A 26705-nucleotide genomic window follows, 5' to 3' on the forward strand; every position below is an offset into this window, starting at 1 on the left:
GCATTTTCTCACCCTCCAAGCTAAGCGTATTTCCAGGCCCGCGTTGGACTTACTTGATCGCAGAGCAGATGTTGTGACCTCGATCTCGCTTGCAGCTTGGTAGGGCTGGAATGCTGACGCCGAATTCATCTCGCTGGCAAACGGCTCAGGGCTGTGCGTTCCCGTGGAGCTGGCGCTGGTTCCGTCCCCTCCATTGTGTGGATCCTGCTCTTCGTACACTGCAACCAGCTGAGGAGACAATGAAACAAATGCTTTCACATACTGTATCTTTTTATCCGCACAATGGCGCATTAACTGGAGTGCCAGACGCTCTGCATTCGCTACAGCCAAAAATCGCTCCAAGTGGCATCATTTCACTCCAAAGTAACGTGTCGTTGTGGAATTTTATTACAAATAATTTGTTCTTTTGGGGGAATTTAGCGACCTGGCTCATCTCAGAAACATGTGTGTTTCTGTAAGGGCGTGGGTTGCTCCCGGTTGCCAGGTTTGGCTCCCAGGGCAAGCTGCTACTCCGTTCTAACAAAAAGTGATTCGTTGCCACGTTTCCCAGGCCAGATGGAGAAAACTCCCCAAAGCATCGCATGATCAGATCACCACCACTCATTATCGGAGCCAAAATGGCCGAATAACGAGAGGAAAATGTGTAACATAACTCAGCAGAAGAAGAAAAAATGCCAGCCAGTGGAAGGTACCCAAATGATTTAAATTCTTTCTGAAAGTCTCGTGGATTTCGACCCTCGCTGAAATAATTCCAAAGACAGAAGGAATGCAATACTGCACAACCTTTGGTAGCAGGGAGGACACGGCAGTGCCAAGTGGCTTTTTCATTTTCAGCTGCATCCTCTGCTGAACCTCTCAAAAGAGGATTAACCTCCATCTCTATCCAGACTAAGCAACCAAACAGCAGCAGAAAGATGTGCCAGCATGCAAGACAAAACAACAATGCATATATTAAAGACTTGAAATGAGTTATTTTTAATATTTTTCTGCTACCTGCAAATATCACATTAGGTTGATCTGAAAGCAAAAAAATAAAAAATAAAAAAAAAAAATAAAAAAAAAAATATATATATATATATATATATATATATATATAATAACAGTTTTCCCATGTATTTGCTATTTTTCATCTCCCCAACACAGGAAAATCTGCATACAAACAAGCTGAAATGTGTCTGCTCCTCTGTTTGATTTGGTTCATATCCACAAGAAGAGTATTACACTTAAGCGTGTTCGTGTGTTTGTGTGTGTCTGCATATGAATTCACGCCGCTCTGCGTGTATGCCTCTGTGGTTTACAGCGGCTGTAATTCACAGCAGCGCCTCTCACGCTGGCTTTGTACAATTAAAGCAGCCTGGGTGTTTTTTTTTTCCCCCTCTCTTCTTTTCCTTCCCTTAAGATGTTTTGCCGCGTGCCGGTGCCGTCTCCGAGAATCCTCTTTATCACCGAAAGCTTTCATTTCACCCTAATCACGTTCCATCCTGATGTTAAAATTACATTCCTCAGATTGTAAGGGTTTATCACGAATGTGCTCAGCACACCAGAGAGGCAATCAGAAAGGAAAGCGATCTGCTACTACCAACATAAGAGGAGGCATCATAGCTCAGGCGTGCTTATTGGTAAATATGCGAATTCACGAGTGAAGGCGTAAAAGACGGTTTGCTTTTGGTTTGACTGCAAACAAACTTAAACGAGAGATTAAAGCGTAAAAAGCGAACATGTGTTCGTGTGACTGTGTGCATGTGTGTGCGTGTGTGTGTGTGTGTGTGTGTGTGCGTGTGTGCGTGTGTGTGTGTGTGTGTGCGTCTTGGGTGAGTTCTTCCAAGAAGAAGGCTTAATGCGCTAAATATTTTTATAGAGATGAAAAGAAGAGGGCCTAAAAGACAAAAAGACTTTTTGGCGTTTACACTGGCCGAGTGTGATGTGTGCAGCCCAATGGATCATTAGCAATGAAATAATCAGGCCTCCCATTCATGTGTTACTGGGAGCATTTAACGACTCGACAAGCCATGTGCCTGCCAGCTGCCCATTTAGGGAAGTGCTTAATACTGTTGTTGCTGTCTGGGGGAACGCCTATTCATTTTTAAATACTTTTAAAGTCTCATTAATTAAGTCAGCTTGTCTTGCCCACTACGAAGCGCTCTGTTTCATAATCAAATTAGTCTACCCCTGCACTGAATTCAGGATTTATGACGTCCAGTAATGAGCCGTTTATTCTGCTATGAACCAGGACGCAAGGATGCAAAATGTGAATAGATCCACTAGGGCTGTTGTAAACGAATATTTTAGTAATCGAGTAATCTATCGATTATTCTTACGATTAATCGAGTAATCGGATAAAAAAAATTATAAAATGAAATATTGGTAAATCTGGCATAATACCGGTGTTACTATCAGATATCAATATCAGTCCAATTTTTCATATTTGAGCATCCCTAACAGTTGCTTTTTTGTAGTTTAGAAAACTAACCTGTAACAAAAATAGCTCACTTTCTAAGTTAACCAGAAGAAAAGTTACAGAAAAATCTGAAATTATATTGAATTTAATAACAAAGAAGCAGGCTCACAAATATGCTTATAAAAAATGTCTACAATCCAGCTTTTAGTTTATGTATTCATCTTCAGTGAGTTTAATAGATTAATTAAACTCACCTTGCTACCTAACCTGTCACGCTTTGGGTTTGAAAATACGGGAAATGCCGCCTGGAGTGGGAGGAGAGGGCGAATGAACGAACGTAAGATGGGGTGGAGGGGAGGAAATAGACCAGCGGACTGACGAACCGTTAGACCGGGGGACGAACACGGGGGGAAGCAATACGGGATACTTACGACACCTTCACTGGTCACACTCAGAAACTCATCTACCAGCCATGTACGATGCGCTCCGCCACCCGTTTCTTCAGACCGGGATATGAAATTTATTGTGCGGTTCGTCGGTAAAGCTACATTTACACGGTAAGCATCAGCTACTCAGCCGCCCGCCCTGTTCAGTCTATCCGCTCACCTCAGCGCTCTTCCCGCCGTTCGCTTTCAACCAGCAGCCCCGGAGGAGAAATGCTGCCGTACTCCAGGCATTCCCCCAGTCATTTTAAGGATGCTTATTGGTTCCCCAAAAACGATAAAAAGTCGGGCATTATCATCAATTAATAAAATCCCCACGGGCCAATCTTGAAGATTGGACTTTATGCCGCTGAGACTTAGCTTTTGTCAACAACTCAGAGGCGGAAGTGAGAGCTCCGCGCAACGCAAATGAAGTCCCGGCCGGAACACGGTGCGCTAACTAATAAAACATAAATTAACGAAGCTTCGAGGCAGGTAAATTTTCCTCGAGGAATTTTAGTAATCGAGGTACTCGAATCATTCGAGGAATCGTTTCAGCCCTAAGATCCACACATAACAGCTGTTTTGTCCTTGAATAAAACTCTCTTTGGTGTGGAAGTTGTTACTGAGGGATGAAGACAAAGCTAGTTATTCTCAATATGGGTATGTTTAAAAATGCTTGGCCAAGTAATCACAAGATCCATTATGTTTGAAAACAACTTGGAGTGAGTCAAAGCTTTGAAGCAAACCAAAGTAAGTGACCCTTCACCGGTGCAGATAGAGAGTCTGCATAGTTTGGCAAAAGAATGTTAATATTGGTTCATTGCTGCAAAACCTTTCTTAGAATTTATGTAAATACCAGAGCAATGGCACACATGCAGCTTGATTTTGAAGATATTAATAAAACATCTGACATATTCGCTCACTATTGTGGCATTTAGCGAACAGAGATAATTTTGGTCATCAAACAAGATAATTTTTTTTTGTGATGTTTTTAAACGTCTGGTTTTAACTGCATGTGGTACATGGGGCAGAGTTACGACACATGGCAATTAATCTTCAACACGTCAAACAAATGGTTGCAGTCTGTCTTAGCTGACTGTGTATGCTAAAGTATCAGTATCAATAGGAAGAAGACACTAGAGCATCATTTACCGCATGCAGCACATGCTCCTATAATGCAATGAAGCAATGTGTGGCAGGGTTAGACAATTTACAAAGAAATTACTAGGTTTATCTACTTTTCAAAAATTTTGTGTTTTAGTTGGAGAAGGCTTCAACTTTTATTTAACAAAGCTTACATGGAAGACTGTGAAGTGTCTTTGGAACAGCAGGTAGATTTTATCAGACACCAGGTTTTCACACGTCTCTCTTGCATGTCTCAGAGCTTTTTCTCGCGGCATTTTGACCTCTGTCTGTGTAAGGAAGAGCAGGGCGCACGTGGCCGGAGGGAGAACTGACGCAATTTTTGCTTTCGGTGAGACAGAACTCGAACTGCTAAAGCAGTGAAATCCATCACAGAGCACTCGCCTCCTCCTGGGAATTGATCGCAACCACTTCAGAACAGAGACAAGTTCACACTTCTTTTTGATTTCTATTTTTGATTTTTGATTTTTTTTTCCCCCTCTCTCTTTTATTCACTCACCGTCTCCTTTAAGCTACTGTACAAAGGATGCTGGAGATGAACTCAGAAGTTTTTGACGCGAGAGAAAACTTTCTAGGCCAGGAGATGCGACGGCTAATTGTCGAGTGGCGTGACAGCCGAGGCTGAGGGAGACTCTAAATAACGTTGAGACTACAATGAAACACACCAATCAAAACCAGAGATATGAAAAGGCAGAGAGAAAGATTTAGGGGAAAAGAAGTTTCCATTTTCGAGGGTCGGGATAAACTCCAGACCGGTTTCAAAAACCTATTTAGCTCCCACCTGCTTCAGTTGAGAGAACCATGGAAAAGCACGGAGCTGGCAGTCTTATTTCATGGACCTCTCTCTCTCTCTCTCTCTTTCCCTCTAGGAGAGAGCGACAACACAGATGCTGCTTTAAGCCCCTGTAGCAAGGCTGACACTCATCCACTTTCAGCCTGTTCCACTGACTGTCACAGCAGCTGCCAATCAAGCGCTATCTACCTGGAAGCCCGAGGGGCTGTTGGGGGAGAGGCATGAGCGGGGGAATGGATAGAGATGATGTTGAACGGGTGAAACGAAGCGGGGGATTGAGGAGGAAGCGCAAGAAAAGAGAAAGTCAACTGAGGCCAAGCGTTTTTCAGTTGCGTAGGTACAAGCTGTGTTCGGTATTTCCATATCATTAAATGGAGTGAGCTGGCAGACAGTATTAAAAAAAAAAACGCAGAAATTCAGGGATGCCTTTCATGTTGGCCTCCTTTGATCACCTTCCGGCTTTTGGCAGTAAGGTGAAGAAGGAGAAGAAATGGAGAGGAGGTAGCTGAGGGGGGAAATGAGAAGCAGTTCTGACAACCACTTTTAAGATCTCCTCTCTGCGTCCGCTCTCTTCCCCCACCCCCCCACCAGAACCTGTGATCTGCGTGGATGCATGGGCGATTGGGATTGGCGTCGCTGCAAAACGCCTGTCCAAAACACTCACCAAGTGGCACGGGAAAGGAGCAAGACAACAGAGGCTATTAGCAGCTGTATGCACCAGCAGCGCCAACAAAGGCAAGAAAAAAGTGTCGCCTTGCAAACATATTCATACGCTGGGAACATTTACACAATTAGTTACTTTAGTATGGCAAGCTTTAATATGTATTGTATGTGGTGGAATTTTAAATAGCAAATGAATGCCTGAATGGAGCTGCTCTATCAGAGTGGCTTAGTCAAAGTAAAGCAGTGATGGCACCAAATTTTTTTTTAAGTATTGTGATGTGAGAGCTGAATAAAAATGAATGCTTCATTTCTCCAATTCAACATTTAAAAGAGGAACATTATCCAAAAATCTATTTTTTATCATATTATGATATTTTATGTCCTCATCGAAAACATACCTGGAGTGTTGTTTTCACTTTTCACGAGTGTTTAAGGAATCCTGAATCTCCCGTGGCAACCATTCAGGGGTGCCTTAAAGTTTGCTCATAGAAAGTGGCACCTATTTATCCAAAGCTCCAGCGTAGAGCTTCAGTCTCCAGTTGAGCTTCCATCCAAACAGAGCAGTCCTACCCCGCACGGTTCCTCCAGACTAGCAGCAGCAGCAATTAGCAAAAAATCTGGTAGAAGTGTGCGTCTACTGATCTCATTGTATGAGCTATTTCTCAGTCCAACACCCTAAAGGACGGTTGTAAATAACGGAGGAGCGTTATTGTGATGATGTGCTGGATGGGGAGTGTCAAAAAGGACTTCTTAAAGAGACAGATACGTTATGATGCAAAGTTAGATTGTTTTTTTTTAGATATACAGCATTTTTCTAACAACTGAAGAATACGTAGTTATTTGATTGTGATATAAAATGACATTATGTTCCTGGAAAATACATGAGAGTTAAGATTCCTAAACCGCTGTAGCCTTTTCCTGTCACTTGACAGTTATTAGCACTACATTTTTCTTTTGTGAAATGAAGTTATATTCCTAAGGGTATGAAATATTTAGCCAAGAACTGTACAGTGAGAAAAGTAAACACACATACCTTGACACTCCCAGAGACGGACAGTGCTTCATCTCCCCTCTCGCTGCCATTTATCATCATTTTACTGCAAGGGCACCGGTGCCACAAAGTTATTATAGGTACAGTACAGGTGGAACAGTGAAGTCACGTACTCCAGAGAATCCAAGGACTTCAAACTTATTGAGTAATGGCCGTGAATCACCATATATCATCTACAAACTGCTAGTTTTTCCATCCATCTGTCTATTCATCACTCCCTCCGACGTTCCCGAGACATTGTGGAGGTTTTGGACCATTTCTCAGTTTTCCACACCAGTAGAGGTCGGTCTTAGATAATACTTTGTTTGTAGAAGAAAAGAATTGGCTTCTTTTTAAAGAATCAACCATGGAATCGACCTTAAACCAAGATTGGTGTGAACAGCCCTTTCTCCCCTCACTCTGAAGCTATTACAGTTTTTAATATTTTATTCTTCCTCCTGTCCATTATTTCTAACACACCATGAGTCAAGCAATCCAACAAAGTGCTTAGTTATGTATTTTCCTGCTCATCAAGAGCATCAAATATTCAGAGAAAGAGTCTCCAGCACTCTTGGCCCATCACTTGCATTCCAGATAACCATCAAACTGTGCCCGGCTTTAGAAACGTATGCATATTGCAGGTGCTGTCACATGGGGTTGATGCAAGGGAAGACTGCCCCCAAAGGCTGGCTTTTGCAAAGAAAAAAAAAAAGGCGAGAGTGGAAATGATGACACAACTTTGAAATTCAATGTAACGTGGCAAAAAAAAAAAAAAATGCTGTGACACGTACAATACATCCTCCCGTTTTCTTACTGTGAAGGTGTGCATCAGCAGTGGAGCAGGGCACCGGGAACCAAAGGGAAAAGCGAGATGAAAGCTTAAATATCTGCAATAATACTAAGCAGACAATTAGTTTGTTCTGCTTAATATGAGCTAAAATAAAACACACATATATATTTCACTTTGGTAAAGACGGTTCACCACAGGAAAAAAAAAAGAAAAACGACGAACACATGGTGGGAACACTGACAACGTGGATCGCAGTGAAAAAATACACAGAGCAAGCAAAGTTTAACCAGATTACAGAGTCATCCCTTTCAAATCCACAAGGCTAAGTTCCCGTCCACCTTTGAAGTTTCCCTCCTGGGCGCGGGTAATGAATTCACACATATTAGAGGCTGGTGTAAGAGCGCTACCTACGCAGTGCTGACAGAGGAGAAAGTTCCTACTACGCCCCCGACACATTCTTCCATGTATATTAATACCTTATAACCTATGCTCATATGTGCAATTCAATTTCGTTCAGCCCTGGGAAATAAAATGTTAAAAAAAATATACTTTTTTTTTTCTTCAATTTTTCCAAGATCATTGCTGACTGAAAAGCAAGAAAGAAGCCAAGGTTATCAAGTAAGAGCAGAAAAAGTGATGACATTAAAAGCAATTAAAGTGAATCTCTGTAGACAGACGGAAAGAGATATTGTAATCATTTTACGACCTTGATGGGCTTAATAGCCACTGATTGCTTAAAGGTTATTAACACTGAGCAGACACATGAAATAATGCTGATTATGTTTCGCCAAAACATTTGACACAGCCTCATGAGCCTCATTAATAAAGGTATTTCAGACAAGCATTTGAGTACAAAACTTATATTATTATACATTCTCTCTCATAAACGAACATACATGTCAAAATTCAATACGAGCTACTTAATCTCTTTGATTCTGTGGAAAGTTATCCATTTCAGTGTTGAACATTTAAGTACATATCAGCCTTTTAGTAACTCTGCAATGAGTAGAAAATGTGTTTTCTAGATCAAGAATCATAAAAAGGTTATCTCTTGAAGAGCAGTCTTTATAAAAGTTCATCTATAATGTTAATTAACAGAGATGTGCTATTGTAATTGAGCTCACCAGTGTTAAGTGTTCAAAAAAAGACAGTAAAAATAACCTACAATATTACCATAGAGAAACTTGTACATAAAATTGTACAAGGGTCAGTACTGTTTTTATTCCATATGTCCCACAAATAAAGTGCAATAAATCAATGAGGTCCTGTTCCCAAACAGGGAGGGAATCCCATGTCAACTCCTTTGAGGAAGCTAACATTAGCATGCCACCGCATGCTAATGTCTGCTAATTCAGGAAGCCTGCACTCAGTTTCAAGCATGTTTCTGTGATAAACAGAATACAGATATTTTTGTTTGCTCCCCACATCCTTAATTTCTCCAGGTTGTGGGCAAGAAAATCTCACCTATGAAGGGATGAATGTGTAGCAGCAGTGATGTTAACTCCATTACAGAGGCCTGCTGTGGCCCAGTGACTGGAGATGAAGTGAATGTTCTGACAACAAGGATAATGAATAGGACTGGTATCATCAGATTTTTCCCTACACATCCCATCAACACGGAAAGTAAAGGCCAGTCAGTAAAACAGAGTGAATTAGTATTCTTCTCTTTATACCCAAAAGAGGGTTGGAGAAGTGAAAAATATTCCAGAAAAATCTTTAAAAAGGATTTGTCCTTCAAGAAAAAAAACAAAAAAAAAAAAAAACGAAGAACTTCAAACATGTTTTGGTGTCCCTTGTGGGATAAAGCAGACAGAATAAACAGCAGACAGAGGATTGGGCAGACTCAAAGGGAAGAGAGTATCCTTGAAAAGCCTTTACATCCTCTGCAGTCAAGGTGTGTTGGAAATCAGGTGTTTAATACCTGCAGCAAAACTAGGTCCAATTATTGAGACATAAAAGTTTTCCCCCACTCTTTTTATCAGTGTCATCCATCTCCGTTGTGACGCTGCAAAAATAGGTGGATTGATTGTCTGTCTCAGAGTCTAGTGAGCAGCAGACCTACAGCAAATGGATCTACTTGACTCTCAGAGTTCCCATCTCCACAACAGAGCCTTTGTCATATGTAACACTGGACAAATGTTGACCGACATCCTTTTTGTTTCGACAGATAGCAATATTTCAGTTTAGCTCAATCAAAATGGTGAAGTACACATCTTTGTAATAGTAATAAAAAAAATGCATTAATGAGGATTTTAATGTTTTCTTCACAATAACATACTTCCCAAGGACCTTTACACACAGCTTACTGTCAACCTGTCAACCCGGTTTCACAAAGTAACTGTTGGCAAATTACGGTTTTCATATCTGCCCTCTGGCTTTCATGCTGTCGCCTGGGACGGCCCTGGGTGCACTGCCTCATCGCCCCAAGCCACGGACCAACAACAGAGGCTGTTTATGTGCCTAAAACTACTTAATATGCACAAGGAAGCACTTTGCATTTGAACTAAATAGAGTTCAGAATTAACACTTCAATGTGCATGGCTGCTGAAAGCAAACCCCTACCTTGACTGCATCTTTTTCACAGTAACGTCTGAGGCTTTGTTGTCCTGAGCGGCACATTCAGCTAACCTTCAGTGATAAACTTCAACAAATCCAAACACTAAGAGTTAAGCACTCATCTTGACGGCTTTATGTGGTAAATAAAATGGGTCGATGTGTTCCAATGGAAAGCAGAACTCAAAAACGCAAGCATAACAAGAAACTGACTGCATCTGACAAGGTTTGTAGTTATTTTTGGAGGTCTATTAGAAATAATTTATATTTTATGTTATCATATTGCATAAAAAGTAAAATTAGATTGAAAGAATATAAATAATAATAGTGTTGGTATCTTAAAACTAATATGCTGAAAATGTACAGCAGGATTTAGGGATTCTTCAATGAAGTCTTGAAGAAAAAGTCAAGAATGGGTCACTGGGTTTTCATTTTTTACCAAAATAAAAGTTTCAGAAGAGTTCTTGAAGAAATCAATTTCTGGGTTTTCTGTATCTTATGGGATTATCACAAAAAAAAAAACAAGAAAAAAAAAACTGCAATAATAAAACAGTCGATGTGTGTGGCATCTTTTTCTCTGACATACAAGCTGGGCCCATAAACATTTCATAAAGTGCTGCAAAAGATGCTGGTGGACAGCAGCATTTGTTTTTCTACTGGAAACATACAAAAGCTGAGGGGAATACACAACGACTGAAGCACTCTAAAACCGTATATACTATGATTAATCCAGATTTCATGACATTTTTATTTCATTAACATTACACCACGAGCTTTAGCATATTAGCCACTACAGCTTTACATCGGATGTGGACGTTTAGGGCAGTTTGAGTCCTTTCAATCGTTGATATGCAGTGTGAATGCCTGCCATTTAAAATACATTAGCTTACTAAATAATGTGTCCAACCTATGATGTGCACAAACTGGCATTAAAATCATGACTTTTGTTTGACATAATGCAGCTCTTTTGCAACTATACCAACACAAACAGTTTTAGCTTGGTGCCAGTTTGGCAACTAAAACTGGCAGAGATCCACGGGTCAAGTGGAAGAATCTGTTGAATAGACAAAGTTTGTTTGTTCACTAGAACAATCTGGCTATTATAGAAAAGTGAGGTGAAGCAAACCATTTTTGAAAGAAAACCCAAGAGAAGTCGTATTTGTCCACTAGCACAAGCCATGTAGAAGACTCAGTGGTCAACTAACCCCTGGCAAATTGGTTCTAGTCACATGTCAACAAAGTTAATTACTTTGGATACATTTTCCCATTGTGAAACAGTGCATCATGCTATGGAGATGCTTCTCCTTAGCTTGGACAGGAAAGCTCTGAAACGGATTGAGCTAATTATAAGATCCTGGTCACTGCTACAATTTTTGGTTTAGTTCAAAGCATATTCATATGCTAAAATGGTCTAGTTAAAGTTCAGAAATAAATTATATGCAATCTGATTGAAACTGAGCTATTTTTAAAAGACAACCAAGTATGTCAGTTGAGAAATGTGCAAAGTTGGTTGAGAGATATGGCATCCAAGAAACATGTTGTCTAAGAAAGGCTGAATATGAATAGATGCAACACTTTTCCGATATGCATTTGCAAAACATTCAGAACCCCCTTTAATCCACTTTTTACCTGTGCACTACTTTTGTGTTGGACTGTCACATGGATGCCAATGGACGATGGATTCCTACATATTTTCAGGAAAAACAGCCAGTCAAATTGTAGGTTTGTCAAATATCGAACTAGAAAAATGAATAAATGAACAATCAATATGATATACATATGGCATAACTTTGATTTATGAAGTCACACGGTTACTTGAATTGGTCAGCCAAAAAAGCTGGTCTCTCTCTCCCCCTCCCCCCCCCACCCCCACCCACTACAAACAACACTGAGTAGTAAACAGTCCCAGTGATCAGTAAGCCAGGAAACGTGGTCAGCCAGCCCGGCAACACTCCAACCCATGACCCAGTCGGCAAGCCACAAGAGAGCCAAGTGGAGCTAAATGCCCTGCTGCTGGCACTTAACTTAACAGTGACAGCGCCAACACCCACAACACATACACATGCACAACAAGCCGGTGGGGACAGCACTGTCATTATCTGCCATCTGCAGGCCTGAGTGGCCGTAGCCTGGAGGTGAGAGGAAATGAATAGGAGGAAGGTGAAGCGCGGCGAGAGGATGCCACCTCTTATGTGTGCATTCGTAGGGAGGCAAACATGTGATGTGAGAAGCGACACGCTCCCCCAAACACACCAAATCACGGCGGAGGACAACAAAGAATTGGCTCGGTTTCTGAACAGGGAACACACAGCTCTTGCTTTGTGAGAGAGAAGTGTGCAACCACAGAAAAACAAGAACAGCCAATCAGGAAAAAAAAAGAAAACAGAACACCGGCACTGGTGTATTTGTGGGTCTGAAAGCATTTTAAATTCATTGAGTTTAATAATGATTGCATAATTTAAAAAGGATGTGGTATTAGTTCCATGATCTTATTTGGTGGGCATTTCTCACATCGTTTATCATTTATAAAATATTTATAAATTTGTTATCTTAAGAATTTTGATTTACCGTTGTTACAATAACGGTAATAAATACGGACAAAGCTGTCCGTATTGTTAGGATTTTACTACTTTCTCCACCGTTTGTTCCAGAGTATCAATAATGTTAGAAAATATAATTAAATGCAGTTACTGTATGCAGTTTAGTGATACAGATCAGACTTCTTCATGTGACTGGTGTTACAAATCAGTATGGTTTTCAAGAGCAGTGTGCTGTGACACACAGACATGCAGTTACCTGAAAAAGCAGTAGTTCTTATCACTTTTATTGTTATCGCAATACCACAAAGTATCGCGATAAAACTTTAAGTTCATATCGCCTACCCCCTCTTTGATTCTGTGTTCATGACTTATGGTTAGCAAAAACTGTCTCATTTAGGACATTTCTCTGTTGTCTGCTCAACATTAAGTGTTTATTGCACCATATTTTGATATTTAAGAGCAAACTACAGTAGTGCTTGCAAAATATAAAAAAGGACAACCTGAAGAGTATCCCAGTCAGTGCAGGATAACAAGGACACAAACTGCTGAGACATTCAATGACTTCCTGCTGCTTCTTGCTCTGCATGCCGTTTCTGTGGCTGTAGCCAACTGCATCCCTTCACAGTCCTCCACACCTTTTTTTCTGGCAGCGGCTGAGTTATTTTCAATCAGCATTTTGGATTTTGCAAAAAAAAAAAAAAAAGATGCTTGAAGAGCTACAGAACATGTGTGGTAAGTATAGGTTTCAAACATGAAGAAGTGTGTGTGTTCACAACAGAGTTAAGTGAACTTGAGTGAAGTCCTCCTACCGCCTTCCTCAAATTACACAAAATTGGTGTCAAATGTTTGTGTTACATCCGTGCAGCAAAAAAGTTGGTTCTGCCGATGTCATTTTAAAGATGTTAATAAATATATCAAGAGGTCATCAAAGGTCAACCAGTCCACATTTAAAATAATCCAACAGACCTAGTGTCAATCAACTGTGCCATGTTTCTGCGTCTAAAATATACGTAGAACAGTTGATTGACACCAAATGTGCTCGACTTTGTAAATGTGGACTGACCTCAGGAAACATTTCTTAATACCTTTAAAATGATAGCGGCACAAACAAAACTTTTTTCCTGCACAAACCAGCACAAAATCTGATCAATTTGAAGAAAGTGGAGGGGAAGCAACTTCACTCAGGTAGTTACTCACCATGTTTGACAATTAGAAATAACAAAATACTAATATTATGAATGACATTTTTATAACTGCAGTGATTAATATACAGGATTAATTATTCAAGAGAAGAAATAACTTTTCATTCTAAGTTTTTATAGCAGTTAGGTCATGCTATGCATAGTTTAACGTTTTAATTAATTCAACCTTATTAAGCCAGATAAGCTATTAAAATGGAGTTCCTATTTATGATAACGACCTGACAATAACAGTGATGTGACACATCAGGAGTATCATCATACTCCAACTCACAACAACCCATGCCTAATGGAAATGCTTTTTTTTTTTTTACTTTTTAATAACAATTCTAATGAAAGCAACAACAACCCAAATGGAAACAAACTATTTTTCAATGCACAACCATCTAATAAAAGAATCCAAATTTCCAGCTCCTGACAAAAGAAAAAAAAAAAAAGCATATCAAGTAAATAAAAGTAATGCAGAAGTACAGTTTAATATTGATTTATTTGTTTGTTTCTTTCCAAGCTCCTCTGTTATGACTTGCAGGCAGTTTCTGAGTGGAGTCCAACACTCGGCTCAGCTGCTTTGTTCCTTCCAGCAGAAGGTCGGCATCTTTTCAAGACAGCTTGTGCCCTCTAGTGCACGGAGCACTCCAAAAACCTTGAAAGTAGCTGCACTCTTCCCCTTACTCTGCAGCTTAGTTCTCCAAAGCAAAGAGGAATGACAAATGACATTAGCTGTCCTAATTAAAAAACAACAACTCCATACCACAAATTTCATATGTTGGTATGAGAAACAGAGAATGAAAACACCTCATCTTTGTGTGAAATTGTAAATTTGCGACAGGACAGCAAGGAAAAATAGTGCCAGGATGGTCAGTAATAAATGCATTTGTATGCTCAATGTTGGAAATGACTACATAGCACGCCCTGCCCTGTGCATAATAGGAGATTACACGACGGGGTGGGGGTGTTTGTCTAGGGAGTGCTGCTGAACTCCCGTAACCTCAATTATTCAGCATTAGGCCCTGCTATTGATTTCCTGTTGGATCGACTTACTGAGTCCCGAGCATTGGGACAGTGACATGCTATAGCCTGAGCTGGGAGGGATGGCTGGGAATGGACGGATAGATAGATGGATGGGAGTCCGTTAGGAGAGTTAAAAGAGATAAAGATCCACATGAGCGGAGCACGGTGTAATTAAAGATAGCCCTTATCGAGGCGGTGATGAATTGGGACTTCACAGTTCATGGGTTAGTTAGTTTGTTAGAGGTGAAAGGACTGGTTAGTTTGACTTGGCAACCTTGGAGACAGAGGGCAGTGATAAATAGAGGCCAGGGGGTTCCCATGGCTTGAGCTTCCTCTGAGGCCAGAATAATATTTATGCAAGACAAGAAAAGCTCCTCGGCTGTCAGATGTGGAAAGAAATACTTGGAGACACTTAGAATTGTTTAGGGTTATGTTGTGCTAGAGTGTGGAGTTGTTCCCAAGCCATCTTCAGCAAAAAAACAACAAATAACAGACCTTGTCAAAAAAAAAAAGTCTGATTCTGCGGTTCTCACACTTACTTAAGCCCTGGTATTCTGAAAACACATGTAAGACTGTGTGATTTGAATCATTCTGCCTGGAGTCAGTCAGGTCTGGCATTGTCTGTACCTGCTGTAGCTGCATGGTCAGATGTGGGTCAGCTTCCAAATGAAACAGATGGTAAGAGCTGGGTTTCAGCAGCTTCTCCTTGGCCTAACCTTGAGAAGCTGTGTGGAGCTGAACAGAACACAGACCTGAACTGGGCAAGTTCAGGGCTTTGAAGCTAGAGGAGTGTGGGAGGGGGGTTAATCTAGAGTCCCAAAGGTTGACTAAAAATATGGAGATGCAAGAAATCTGAGGAAAAAAGCTGGAAGAGGGTATACAAAAGGTGCTGGAAAAGTAGGGTATTGGATTTAGTCAGAGTTTAATTTAAAAGTGACTGAAAAGACTTGTTTGTGATTGTTTGATTTGTGTCTTTAAACATAAGAAACATGAAATTGTTTTTTTGTTTTTTTTTGAAAACACAGCTACACTTCATAACTACTGTTCTGGGATGGCTGCCTGGACATTTGCAGTAGCTCTTCTTGCACCAGGACACTAAGACAACTTTTGGCTCAATGCACCATGTCGAAGGTTGTTTTCTTTTTAGTTTTTGAAAGAAATAAAGAAAAAGAATAATCTCTTATGATGTATGAAAGATTGTTATTGAGGCGAAGCTTTATGATCAACTGGTGACCGAGATAACTATTTTCAGAGAAAAAGGCATTAGCAGCAGCAACTTTAAGTGTTTCATGAATGTCAGCTTCAACTGCTGCTTCTTCCCCATTGATGCTAATCCCTCATGTAATAATATGATTTTTCAAAATTAAAAAAAGGAATAAAGCAAAACTAACATATTCCATCCTGACACAACACAGAATTGCACACCTTTAAAATCAATACAATTGCAGCACTTCGAACAAGAGACATACCGCAAGAAATGATAGAACATAATATTCTACAAATTCCCCTTAATATCCTCAGGTTTCTTGATATCAAAACATCACAATGCTTCTCGCTGAAGTGACTGCTATCTCACGAGCTCCAGCCAGTTACAGTATGAATGTCTTCGCCTGATGAAGTTTAAATAGAAGATGCTCCAAATATGCTTAAATCATTAGTGTGGCAGCATTTTGAGTTTCCAGTAGTAAGCACTGTAAGTTGTTCAGGTGGCAGAAAGCATCACTATAACAATGGATGCCTAGAATTATGATGAGCTACATCACAATACCCAGAGTAATATTAACAGGGAGACTGCCATCTTCTCCCATCTCAATTTTGTGAACTTAATGTTGTATCTTGTCTCATCTTGTGAGTTTTAGGTACCGTTTCACCTCTAATGACAAGATAACCATATGACTGCAACTTGACTTTCTGCATGAATCCCAACAAAGTCCACTCTAGCTCCGGCAAGAACAGAGTAAATCTAAGGATTTTGCTTCAGTTTTGTAGCAGCACTGGATATGATATGTTCTTGTGCTTCCCACGTCTCACAGCTGTTTGAAAATTATTGCGCTAGACTTACAACAGATTTGGCAAATCACCTGATAAGACGGAGTGATACAGTGTTAGAGTCCAACACCTCTGAGGATTTACTTTGGTTCCAACAAGTTAACGGTGATGGTGCATCTTTATATTACAGATAAAGAAGCTATTACTAATAATAACATCACAGGAGCTCTCTCTCTCTAAAAAAAAAATCTAAACTAATCCTTTTAAAGTTAAGTACTCAGCGGCTTGCTTCAAAATAATGACATTGCCTTCACTCAGAAAGGTTGTATGCTTGCTGAGCGGTGTGGGTTGAGGCTGGTAAGCAGGGTGAAGCACAGAGTTGTTACCTCTCAGGAATTCCCCACCGCCTAATCAACTCTTAATTGGCAGGGTTGATGACATGTTCATGCAAGAAACCACAGCACCCGTTTGTGGCTGTTTAAAGCAAAGTCTGTGTCCTCGATAGAAAACAACAATCCATGTTTTCACCGCAATGGCACGTCTAGACAATGTCTTGTGCCCTATGTACGCGTACTTGTGTGCCTCTGGAGTTGAGGCAAGTTCTAATCTGACTTAATGGGTATCAAAACTTTTCAGTGCCTTTTAATTTAAACAGATCTCTCACAATTTGCATATAATGCCCGTGGGAAGACAAGTTTAAAGTACCTAACAATTACAAGAAGTTACACCTGTCACCGATATATCATCAGAAAGGTCATTGTAGGCACAATCTGTCAAGACTTGGCCCTGAGTTTGAAACTTATCAAACAGTTGTGAGAGTAGCAGCCTAAAGGGAAAAATCCTCCAAGAACACAACACAACTATGAAACAACCTGGTGCATAAAGAGAAAGATCCAACTGTTCTGGCTCACCCGCAACACAAAGACTTAGCAAAACGCAAAAGAGGTTCTCAGCTGTGGGATGAGGGGGGAGATGAAGGGAATCTGATGTCGAAGTAAAATAAAGATCAGCTCTTCACAAGATGGCAGAGCTCTGTGCCGACACGCAGGGTGGCAAGAATGCAAATCAGGTGATGGATCATGCTGTCAGACACTGTCAGAGGTAAAGATGAGAGGCTCTGTTCTCTACTCCTGTCCACCACCTTAGAATGTCAACTCGCACTTTCTACTCTTGTCTGTCTAAACTTTCTCTCTCTTATTTCCCTTTTCCTAAATTTATCTCCTGTATTTTAACTCTGCACTGCTGCCTCTGAGTATCTCAACTTTATCTCTGCAGCTTGGGGTACTTCCCTTCATGAATTATGAAAAAACCCTACTGCCTTGTCCCACTGAAACTGGGGGTAAATTTAACTTTAATGAACAAAATACTTTGTCTTGAAACTGAGAAAATAAATATGAGTTTGTATCATGTGTCGCTTCATTACTGACCTCGGCCAAAAGTGACATTAGCCAGAATACCTCTATCCAAGGCATAACAGGGTTCAGGCCACACTGTGCTACTTTATGTGCACCATGCTCTGTCCTAATTCACCTCTCTCTGCTTTGGCTCCTGTTAGCAGTCCTTCAAACCAATTAACACCTACACAGCCATTAAGGTCTGATTCCAGAAAGCTGGATGCAATTAGCAACAGGAAACATGAACACTTAAAACAGGAAGGGGATTTAGAATACCAAACAGGGAATAGTGAATTGTGTTCATGCACAAGCTAATGGGGACGGAGATAGTATTCCCAAAGGACTTCATGATTGTAAGTTGGTATCATGTTGATTAATCAAGTCAGATTCAGATTTATGCACGAGGAAAATATTGTGTGGAAAAATGCGCAAAATACAAATGGTTTTTGAATGAAGTTTGGCTTGATATGGGTTTATATGATTTTTAAAGACTCCCATGGGGGGTTGAGGGGAAGTTACAGAACAGCACTGTGATCTTCAAAGGCTCCGCCTCAACCAGATTATCGCCATGAGTGACTGGCGCCACTTGTTTGGGCTGTGCTCCAGATCCCTTACGCTGCCCCCTTGAGCAAGTTTGCGTTAGGTCTATGTAACGGTGCCTATTAACACCAGACCAAGCACAAACCACCGTATGTCGGAATCTCGACCGCCGACCAAGATCTGAAAACGTGTTTTGGAAATCTTACAAAACTCGCAGCAAGACTCCAAGTAAAACACTTTGAAAGCTACGTGAAGTTTCACATGTGCAGCAAAGGTTTTTTTTTTTTTTTACCTCAAACGAATTCCATTCTTTAGCATAATGATAAAACAGTCCCCAATTTGGGGTAATTTTCAACACAATTGGACAATGGTCACATCGCACACGTCTAAAGTACTAACGTTCATTAGTGCCATTCTTTAAGCACAAAAGAGAGATGGACAAAATATTTTACACATTTAAGCTTAAGATTTAGTCTTAGTTATTGCAACAATAATGGCATACAAAATTGTAGTACTCAAACTGGAAATATAATAAGTAAGGTTTGCTTTATATTAACTGCCAAAAAATCTTTCAATGTAAAAAAGAAAAAAAAAGTCCTACAAGCAAGATTAATGACTCTTCTTCAGATATTAACTTTGATAAAAGATAGTCTTAGTCACTACTTTGTCACAAACATTTTTATATTTAATGGAGATGCATGGACAGGTAAAGTCTCTAAATTCTCATTTTATCCGATAATATAATGGCAGACATGAGACAGCCTTGAACAGAGCCAGCCTTCCCATTTCCCCTCTGTGTCCTGTGAATTATTCACTCCATCAGGAGGCCCATACACAGCTTAACTATATGATGGACTAATAAGGTCTATTGATCGAATAATTGATTGCTTTATACAAGGCCTAACTGTCTGTCCACTGATCCATTTGGCCAGCTCATTACTTAATATGCATTATTCAGAGACAACCAGTAATCATTGGAGACTGAAATATCAACAGAGAAATGAATGTCAATAGGAATATAATAGCAAAGACAGGCCCACATCCAAACCTCAATAAGACTTTTGTTTCTGCTAAGTAAACAGATAGACACACTGGTAAAAGCTATACAAATGTTGAGTTTGGCTTTAGATGTACCTGTTCACCTATTCATTAGGCCAATTAAGAATCTTTGCATAATCATTCTTAGCCAACAATCACAATAAAGAGCATAGTGTTGGTAATGCTGCATCAACAAGTTAAGATGCTAAAAGTCATAGTAACTTATATAAAAAAAATACACACATTGCAAGAAGCTCTGACATAATTGTTGATAATTATCACTCTGCATAGGAGAAGTACTGTCCTTTAAAGCTGAAGTCAGAGGTGGAACCCATCAGCAAACATTATGTGTTCAAGTCACCCTAAATATCTCCACCACCAGATTTATAGAGGCAAACAAGGAGAAAGAAAATACCATTTCAGCCAGCTAATGTTAGCATTTAACTGTCTCCAGTTAAAGAAGTGGGACTCATGAGAGCAAGTAGAAATGTGATAATAGAAATGCAATAATCCAGTTCAGGTTTGACTTGCTGATACATTGCAGTTTTCATGTTTGTCGTCCTAAGCCAACACATTTCTAGTGACAAAAAAACAAAACAAAGAAAACAATGAAAGCTTTCTTATATCCTCACACAACAGACTTCCTAGATTTTAAAACCAAGATACCGAAATGTTTTCCAGGCTCCATTAAAACACAGGGAAATAGTGACGTTCGTAATCTAGAAGATGTACAGCTTTAGCTACATTTGCAATAAATACTTTATAAAATGCGGTACTCTTAAACCATCTTTTCTGTCACTGTTCTTTTTTCTACTTAAAACTCAAAAGTGTTTTCAGTCAGTCTGATGACTTGATGTTGTTAGCTGGGAAGCAACTTAAGAACTTCTTCATGTATGACATCAAAATAAGAGCCTCAGACAAGAATACATGTAACTTTCAAGCTCTAAACTCTAAAACATGTTCATATCAGGGACATAAAACAATTGCTCACAAAGAATACAGTATTTTTTTTTTTTATTTACACTCCTCTGCAGCCTACTAATACCCAAACTGAAGAAAATATTTGTTTGCTATTGGCTGTTACTATTGGTTTTGTCCAAAGAAAAAGCCATTTTTTAGTACACTTCCAACTGATTTTTGAGTGAAGATCTGATAATATTACATATTACAGCATATCTAATATTATACATATGCTGTACTAGTATTATTTAGTTGTGTAACCATTCATAACCTGACCTTTCAGTCTAGAAAGTTCAGTTGTTGCGATCAGTCACTTGAGATTTAATTTTATTTAAACAAGTATAAGAATGTTTTGCTTCAGTCCTAGAACGAAATCAAATTACCTGTTCAGATTTTTTCCCACAAATCTAGAGTTTAACCAAAACACCACTGTCTCGTCTTCCCCGTAGAAAAAAATTAGTACCTCTCAAGAGGGTGCTTTACATACAGAAAATCCAAAAACACCCACATTGTAACTGAACTGTATTGGCTTTCTGCTTCAGATATGTTTTGGGTTCCAGCATTTGCCCACAACTTGAGCTCGGAATGTATCCCACTTGCTCAGCTTCCTTTCTGTAAGTAATACCTGAAGAAACACAATATTGGCTGTGCAGGAAAATGAATCCTCCCTTTCTCTGTACATTAGTTATTACTGCACTCTATGGCGCAATCTATTATCTGACTGAAAAACAAAGTAGGATATAAAATGATTGGCCTACTTTTTCCACTGCAATCTACCTAGAGCTGAGCTACCAAACGGCCTTCCTTTCTGAGGCCAACCATGTGCACTGACCATTTGACAGGGATGACAGGGGTAAGACGTCATTGTTGGTTTTCTTTTCTGAAAGGCAGCCCTCTGAGGTTTCTGAGCTCTTTCCCTGACAGCCATCGAAGAAAAATAAGTTACAGAAAGACAAAATGTGACCCTGATGAGACTGTAGAGAACAGGGGAGGGGTCTCCTGGGACAGCTGGAGATAAAAGGATCAGAATTGACTTTCTGGAAAAGCAGCAGCAGCAGTGAGGACCGTATGTGGAATGGGTCAACAGGGGCTAACAACACAGGTTCATCTCCAGGTCATCAAAGTGTGGGCTGTTCAATGTTCACCCATTAGTTTTTCCTGGTTATATTAGAGCAAGCTCAACTTCAGCTGAAATGACATTATTACTCACCGTTCATGCAAGTTTTTTAAGCTGAATTTCCGCAAGAAATTAGGTAAACTTAATGTAGTGACAGACAGACTCGTACCAGACAGGTAGGGCTTTTGCCTCCCAAAAAGTTCCATTTCTTAACCGGGGCTTGTGCTGGTTCTTAACTGTACAACAATGGATCTACTTTAAACACCACTTGAATGTCCAATCAGAGTTCCATCTTGTTCATTTATTGTTCAGTCCTCTGGTTTTTTTGGGACCAAGTCTAGCACCTGGTAAGAAAGAACACAAAGAATTGTTGCCAAGTGAGCTCTAGAAACAGTTACGTACTGGAACTAGATTTTTTCTATGGGAAACCAGTTTGGTGGCCCAGACAAAAAAAGTCAAAAACTGATAAACTAGAGCTTTCTTTGTAGCTTATTTTGGAATCTGGATGGGAAGACTGACTAGACATAAAAAATTTGTAGGTAAACAGAGCTCACTATACAGGTATAATAAGTGTTGTCCATTTAATTTGTATGGCCATTTGTTAACTATAAGCACTGATCATTAAAATTATATTTCAAGGCTTTTTAAAAAAAAGATCTTTGTGTAATGAATCTGTGAATTTCACTTTAAGCCAATTAATGAATGAAATTACATTTTGATGATACTGTAACTTCCTAAAATGCACTAAATGTTTCTAAGCATTTTAGTTTCATCACACTATAGTTTCTACATTCCACCTAATGAAATACAAGAAAAATAAGACTTTAAGACTTTAAGACTAATAGGTCCTTTCTGAACAATGATTAGGGAGGCCAAAAAGTGTTAAGAATCAGGTTAATATCCTAAGCCTGAAATTATACTGCATGTGATTAATACAGTGTAGAAATGTGGGAACAATGGGAAACATCTTTTAAATGTGCTGTTTACTAAGTACATTTACAAGATTTGCAAATTAAAACTTACCCAGCACAGTCCCTCAGTAGTTGGTTTATGGTTTTTTTTTTTTTTCCCCTACATTTGGGGACAAATTCACATATCACAGCCATGGGTCATGGAAAAGTTTCTGTTTGGCCTTTAACTGGTTCCAGTGGGACAGAGTTAAATGTCCCCGCTCATTGGCAATTTACATTTTTTCTTCTAATTAGAGTGGAGCAGAATGGAGTCCAGGTTTATGATCTATTTACAATTCTAATTCTGTCCACATGCTTTATATGAATACTTTTGGCAAATGATGATACAATGGTAATTGTCAACCAAAATGGCAGCAGCGGAATAGCAAAGGCCAGCAAAGTTCCTGCTATTCATCCCCTCACTCACTTCGTCAAAGCTTTCATGTTAGCTTCCTGCCACTCTGCTGTTTTTTTTTTTTTCCTTACCACAAACGGACAGAAAAACAGACACACATAAGCACCTCACCATAAGCACCTGGAACCATTTGCTCGTACCTGCACCTTTTATGAGCCAGGTTATTCCTGGTCTTACCAGGGTCAATTATGACGCTCCGGGTCGAGGTTTGTCTCTAACAGGCTTTTGTGAGTGGAAGGGAAACCAGAGCTGCGAATCCCCAAGAGAGGCATCAGTCTGAAGGACCCCAGTCTCTAATTGGGGCGGTTCGTCTACATAAATGACAGATTATGACCTATAAATGAGAATTTATGTGACCATTAGATGTGCTGGGTGATCCCGACAGAGATGGAGAAGGTGCTCATTAGCTATGCATTCGGAATGCCCTGCTCTGCCTAATTAGCCTGATAATATGCAGGCTCCAGACAGTTTCTTGTTTTCCACCCTCAAAACACGCAGCCTTGTTATTTTTGTGCACTTTTTTTTTTCCCCAGCCACAAGTTCATTTGTGTTCTTTGCATTTTAATTGTATTTATGTCTCAAAAGGTCAACACGAGGCACTAAGTGAATGTACTACAATCATGTCGGGCTGGGGGGGGGATTTTGGGAGGGGGGAGGGTTTGCACGAGAAAAATGCTGTAAGATGGCAATTTTGTTGCAACAACTTTATAAAACAAGTGAGAAATGATGAATATACTTTTCTTTCTTTTCTTTTCTTTTTACAAAGTGCCTGAAAAAGCTCTAACCTAATACATCTGTGAGGGAGACGGGGGGGAAAAAAAAGCTAAATCATTAGATATATCCAAAAGCCTTCAAACGAACGGTAATATCCAGGAGATTGATCGGTGTGATTAGGGATTTGACGGAAGACTCAAATATTTGCACTTGGAAAGGAAGTATTAGAGATGTAATATTGAGAGGTGGTGGAGGGAGAGGGGCATTCATGGGAGGAGGGGACAGAGGTTACTTGAAGGGAGAGAGAGAGAGAGAGAGAGAAAGAGAGAGAGAGAGAGAGAGAGAGAGAAAAGAGTCTGGGACTGCATTTCTTTATGACACCTGAATGGAGAATATTTTTTAGATTAGCTGGCACATATAAAACACAAGCTCTATTGTTTTATGATAAATCAACTCAATGTCAAACCAAATTTCTTAGGTTTGACATTGTCACTACAGTGAATTCACCCATAGAAATCAGTAAATCTGGAAATAAAAATGTTTCCTAAAGCTGCTAGTAAGCTTTAGGAAACACAATTACAAAACCATGATATGTAGGTATAAACTTAAGAAAAAAACATTTTTTGGAACATCATTCAAGTATGTATATTTATGTATATTGCAGCATTGCATATTAATGAATCATGTTTTCACCAAGTCCATTTTAGCTGTTGATCAAACTGTGAATGCTTTAGTTGCTGCGGTTCTATTACAAACGTGCAGAGAATTCAGTCTATATTCCACTAAAAGTAAAAATAAAAACAAAACATGATTTCATAATTGTGTTGTTTCCATCAAATAAACAATACAAATCATGTGAATATGTTTGCTCAAGTAATAAGTCATACTGTCATTTTCTGTGTCATTTCCACCAGTAGTAACATCAGGTTGTTGATCATACAACTTGTGTGATGCAAAAATGTTGACACAGCCAAAAAATCGTTTAGTTTCCGCAATTATGTGGTCAACAGGCTTTGGCTTTAATGAACAAAGTATAAAACACTTTTCCCCAACAAGAAATTTGAGAAAGGTCTCGATTTCAATGTTTTTAAAAACTACTTTTCCTAATTCATTTTGGCCTTAATGAATATTGTTTTTTTTTTTTTTGTCCTGTCTGATAAGATGCCAATCGGTAAAGTCTCAATTTTTACAAGGATCTATGTACTTAAGATAAACCAAATAACCCTTTCATCCGAGTTGTTTTCTACAAAAAAACGCTTAATATCTGTTGTAAAGGCATCCTTTCTTCCTTTTCGTTCACTTGCTCCTCCTGTCTTCTCTTCACTTATGCTGAAATCTTACAGTGCTCCCTTTGGACATGTGGCAGCAGAATAATATGGAAGCAGTGACTGTGGAGACCAACATTAGGCCAAGCAGGCCTATTAGCACTGTCTGCTGCCGATCCCCCTCCTCCTTATATCAAATACACAAAGAAACATGGTGGTCTTCGGTTGTTTGAAGGAGGAAGGAAGGACAGAAAGAGCTACAAATAAAAACTTCAGACAAAATAAGGCTGGGTGGGAGTGAAGACATGGCATTTCACTGTTAAAATGAAAACAAGCTGAAGAAATTAGGAAGGATAGGAAGATTATGCATAGAAAAAAATATCCCTAAAACTCCTTTTCAAGAAATAATTAACCAGCAAATCAAACAACTTCTAGAGTATAAGTATGTCTGTGGCCCTTGAGGATACAAACTGGATTACATCTTTTCTGGAACTGTGCAATAATTCAACAAACAACTTGAATGACCTTAGAGACCAGAATCAATGGTAGATTGAATTTCCTGTGAGCCTCACAGTCAAAAGAATCACAATTAGCCATCAACAAGCTAATTCACTATCAGTAGAGAATTAGAAGCTCAATGATAACCATATTTATCCATTACAAACCCAGTTTGGTGTGTGATAGGCTTGTTGTCTTCTTGGAACAACCTGTTGCATTTAAGTTTTCACCGCCTCCTACCACTGGACACAAAACAGATGATGTTATCACCACCATGTTTGATCTCTCTATAGAACATGTTCACATTAAGCTAAAAGTGTCTGGCTTTTTTTTCCCTAATCCACATAGATGTGAAACTTTCCTTTCCTCTGGACAGAGAATGTGGAAATCTTAAGGTCGTCTTTTTGAAGATTCTCACCAATTTCCTTTTATCTGAAGTTTACAGTTCGGTTTATAACTGGGCACATTTGGTTTTCCAATGGAAAAATCACAAACCAAACACCCCAAAGAGATTTGTATTGCAAAAATCAGGTCAACATCAAGTTTTTACAAAGCCATATTGTAAATGTATGGACTATCCATAAAGGCCAGCTGAACTGTAGTAAACCCACCAGTTTAAATAAACTCTGTTGTTTCTAAAAAGAAAACGCATCAAATTTCCAGCCAGAAACCCTGAAGCTTGTTGGTGTTTTCAAATGGATCAGGAAACCCCCACAGTAAATGAATTAGTCATTGCATGCACGTAAAAATTTTCAAAAGCATCATTAAATGCCTAAATTAATATGATAATCACATTAATAATATGTGTAAGTACACCTTTCACCAATAATGTAAAATTCTGGTGTTGAATAAACAGAGATTCAATAAAAAAGAAAAAAATTATAAACTCACAGTCGCAGACACACTCAGTGAAAGTGCAGGATAAAACAATCATAGGTATATTGACCTTTTCCTTATACTAAAAGTTAAACAAGAATGGTATGAGGAGGCTCTTATTATAGTTATCAGTCCTGAAACTTTTAATGAGTTTACCAGAAAAACTCCTCAGCAGCCTCTGTGTATGGATTACGTCTCGACATAATGCATCAGAAATCAATTTTCAATCTTGACCGGCTCTAAACCTTCAAAGTCTTACCAAACAGGAGGAGGAGAGGAGCACAGCAGGGCACAGTAATACTTATCACACACACGCAAATCATCAGTAATACTATTGGCAGCTAAGCCATGAGAGGATGATGGAGTGGTTGTCTTGGAAACGGAGACTGGCATTGGTCAAAAAA

At 39.4% G+C, this 26705-nt stretch overlaps 1 protein-coding gene across 2 annotated transcripts in view; it reads right to left on the bottom strand.

Annotated features, from left to right (window-relative positions):
* LOC106931385 (partitioning defective 3 homolog) overlaps positions 1-26705 on the bottom strand; it is a 389759-nt gene that overhangs the window by 276781 nt on the left and 86273 nt on the right. For both annotated transcript variants that reach the window (XM_088001335.1, XM_088001334.1), the window contains exon 3: positions 54-228. In XM_088001335.1, coding sequence (XP_087857461.1) covers positions 54-228 — 175 coding nt within the window. The remainder of the gene's footprint in view (positions 1-53; positions 229-26705) is intronic.

Source organism: Poecilia mexicana, unplaced genomic scaffold (genome assembly GCF_051168715.1).
Source record: "Poecilia mexicana isolate PSO_F unplaced genomic scaffold, ASM5116871v1 scaffold_20, whole genome shotgun sequence".
Classification (NCBI taxonomy): domain Eukaryota; kingdom Metazoa; phylum Chordata; class Actinopteri; order Cyprinodontiformes; family Poeciliidae; genus Poecilia; species Poecilia mexicana.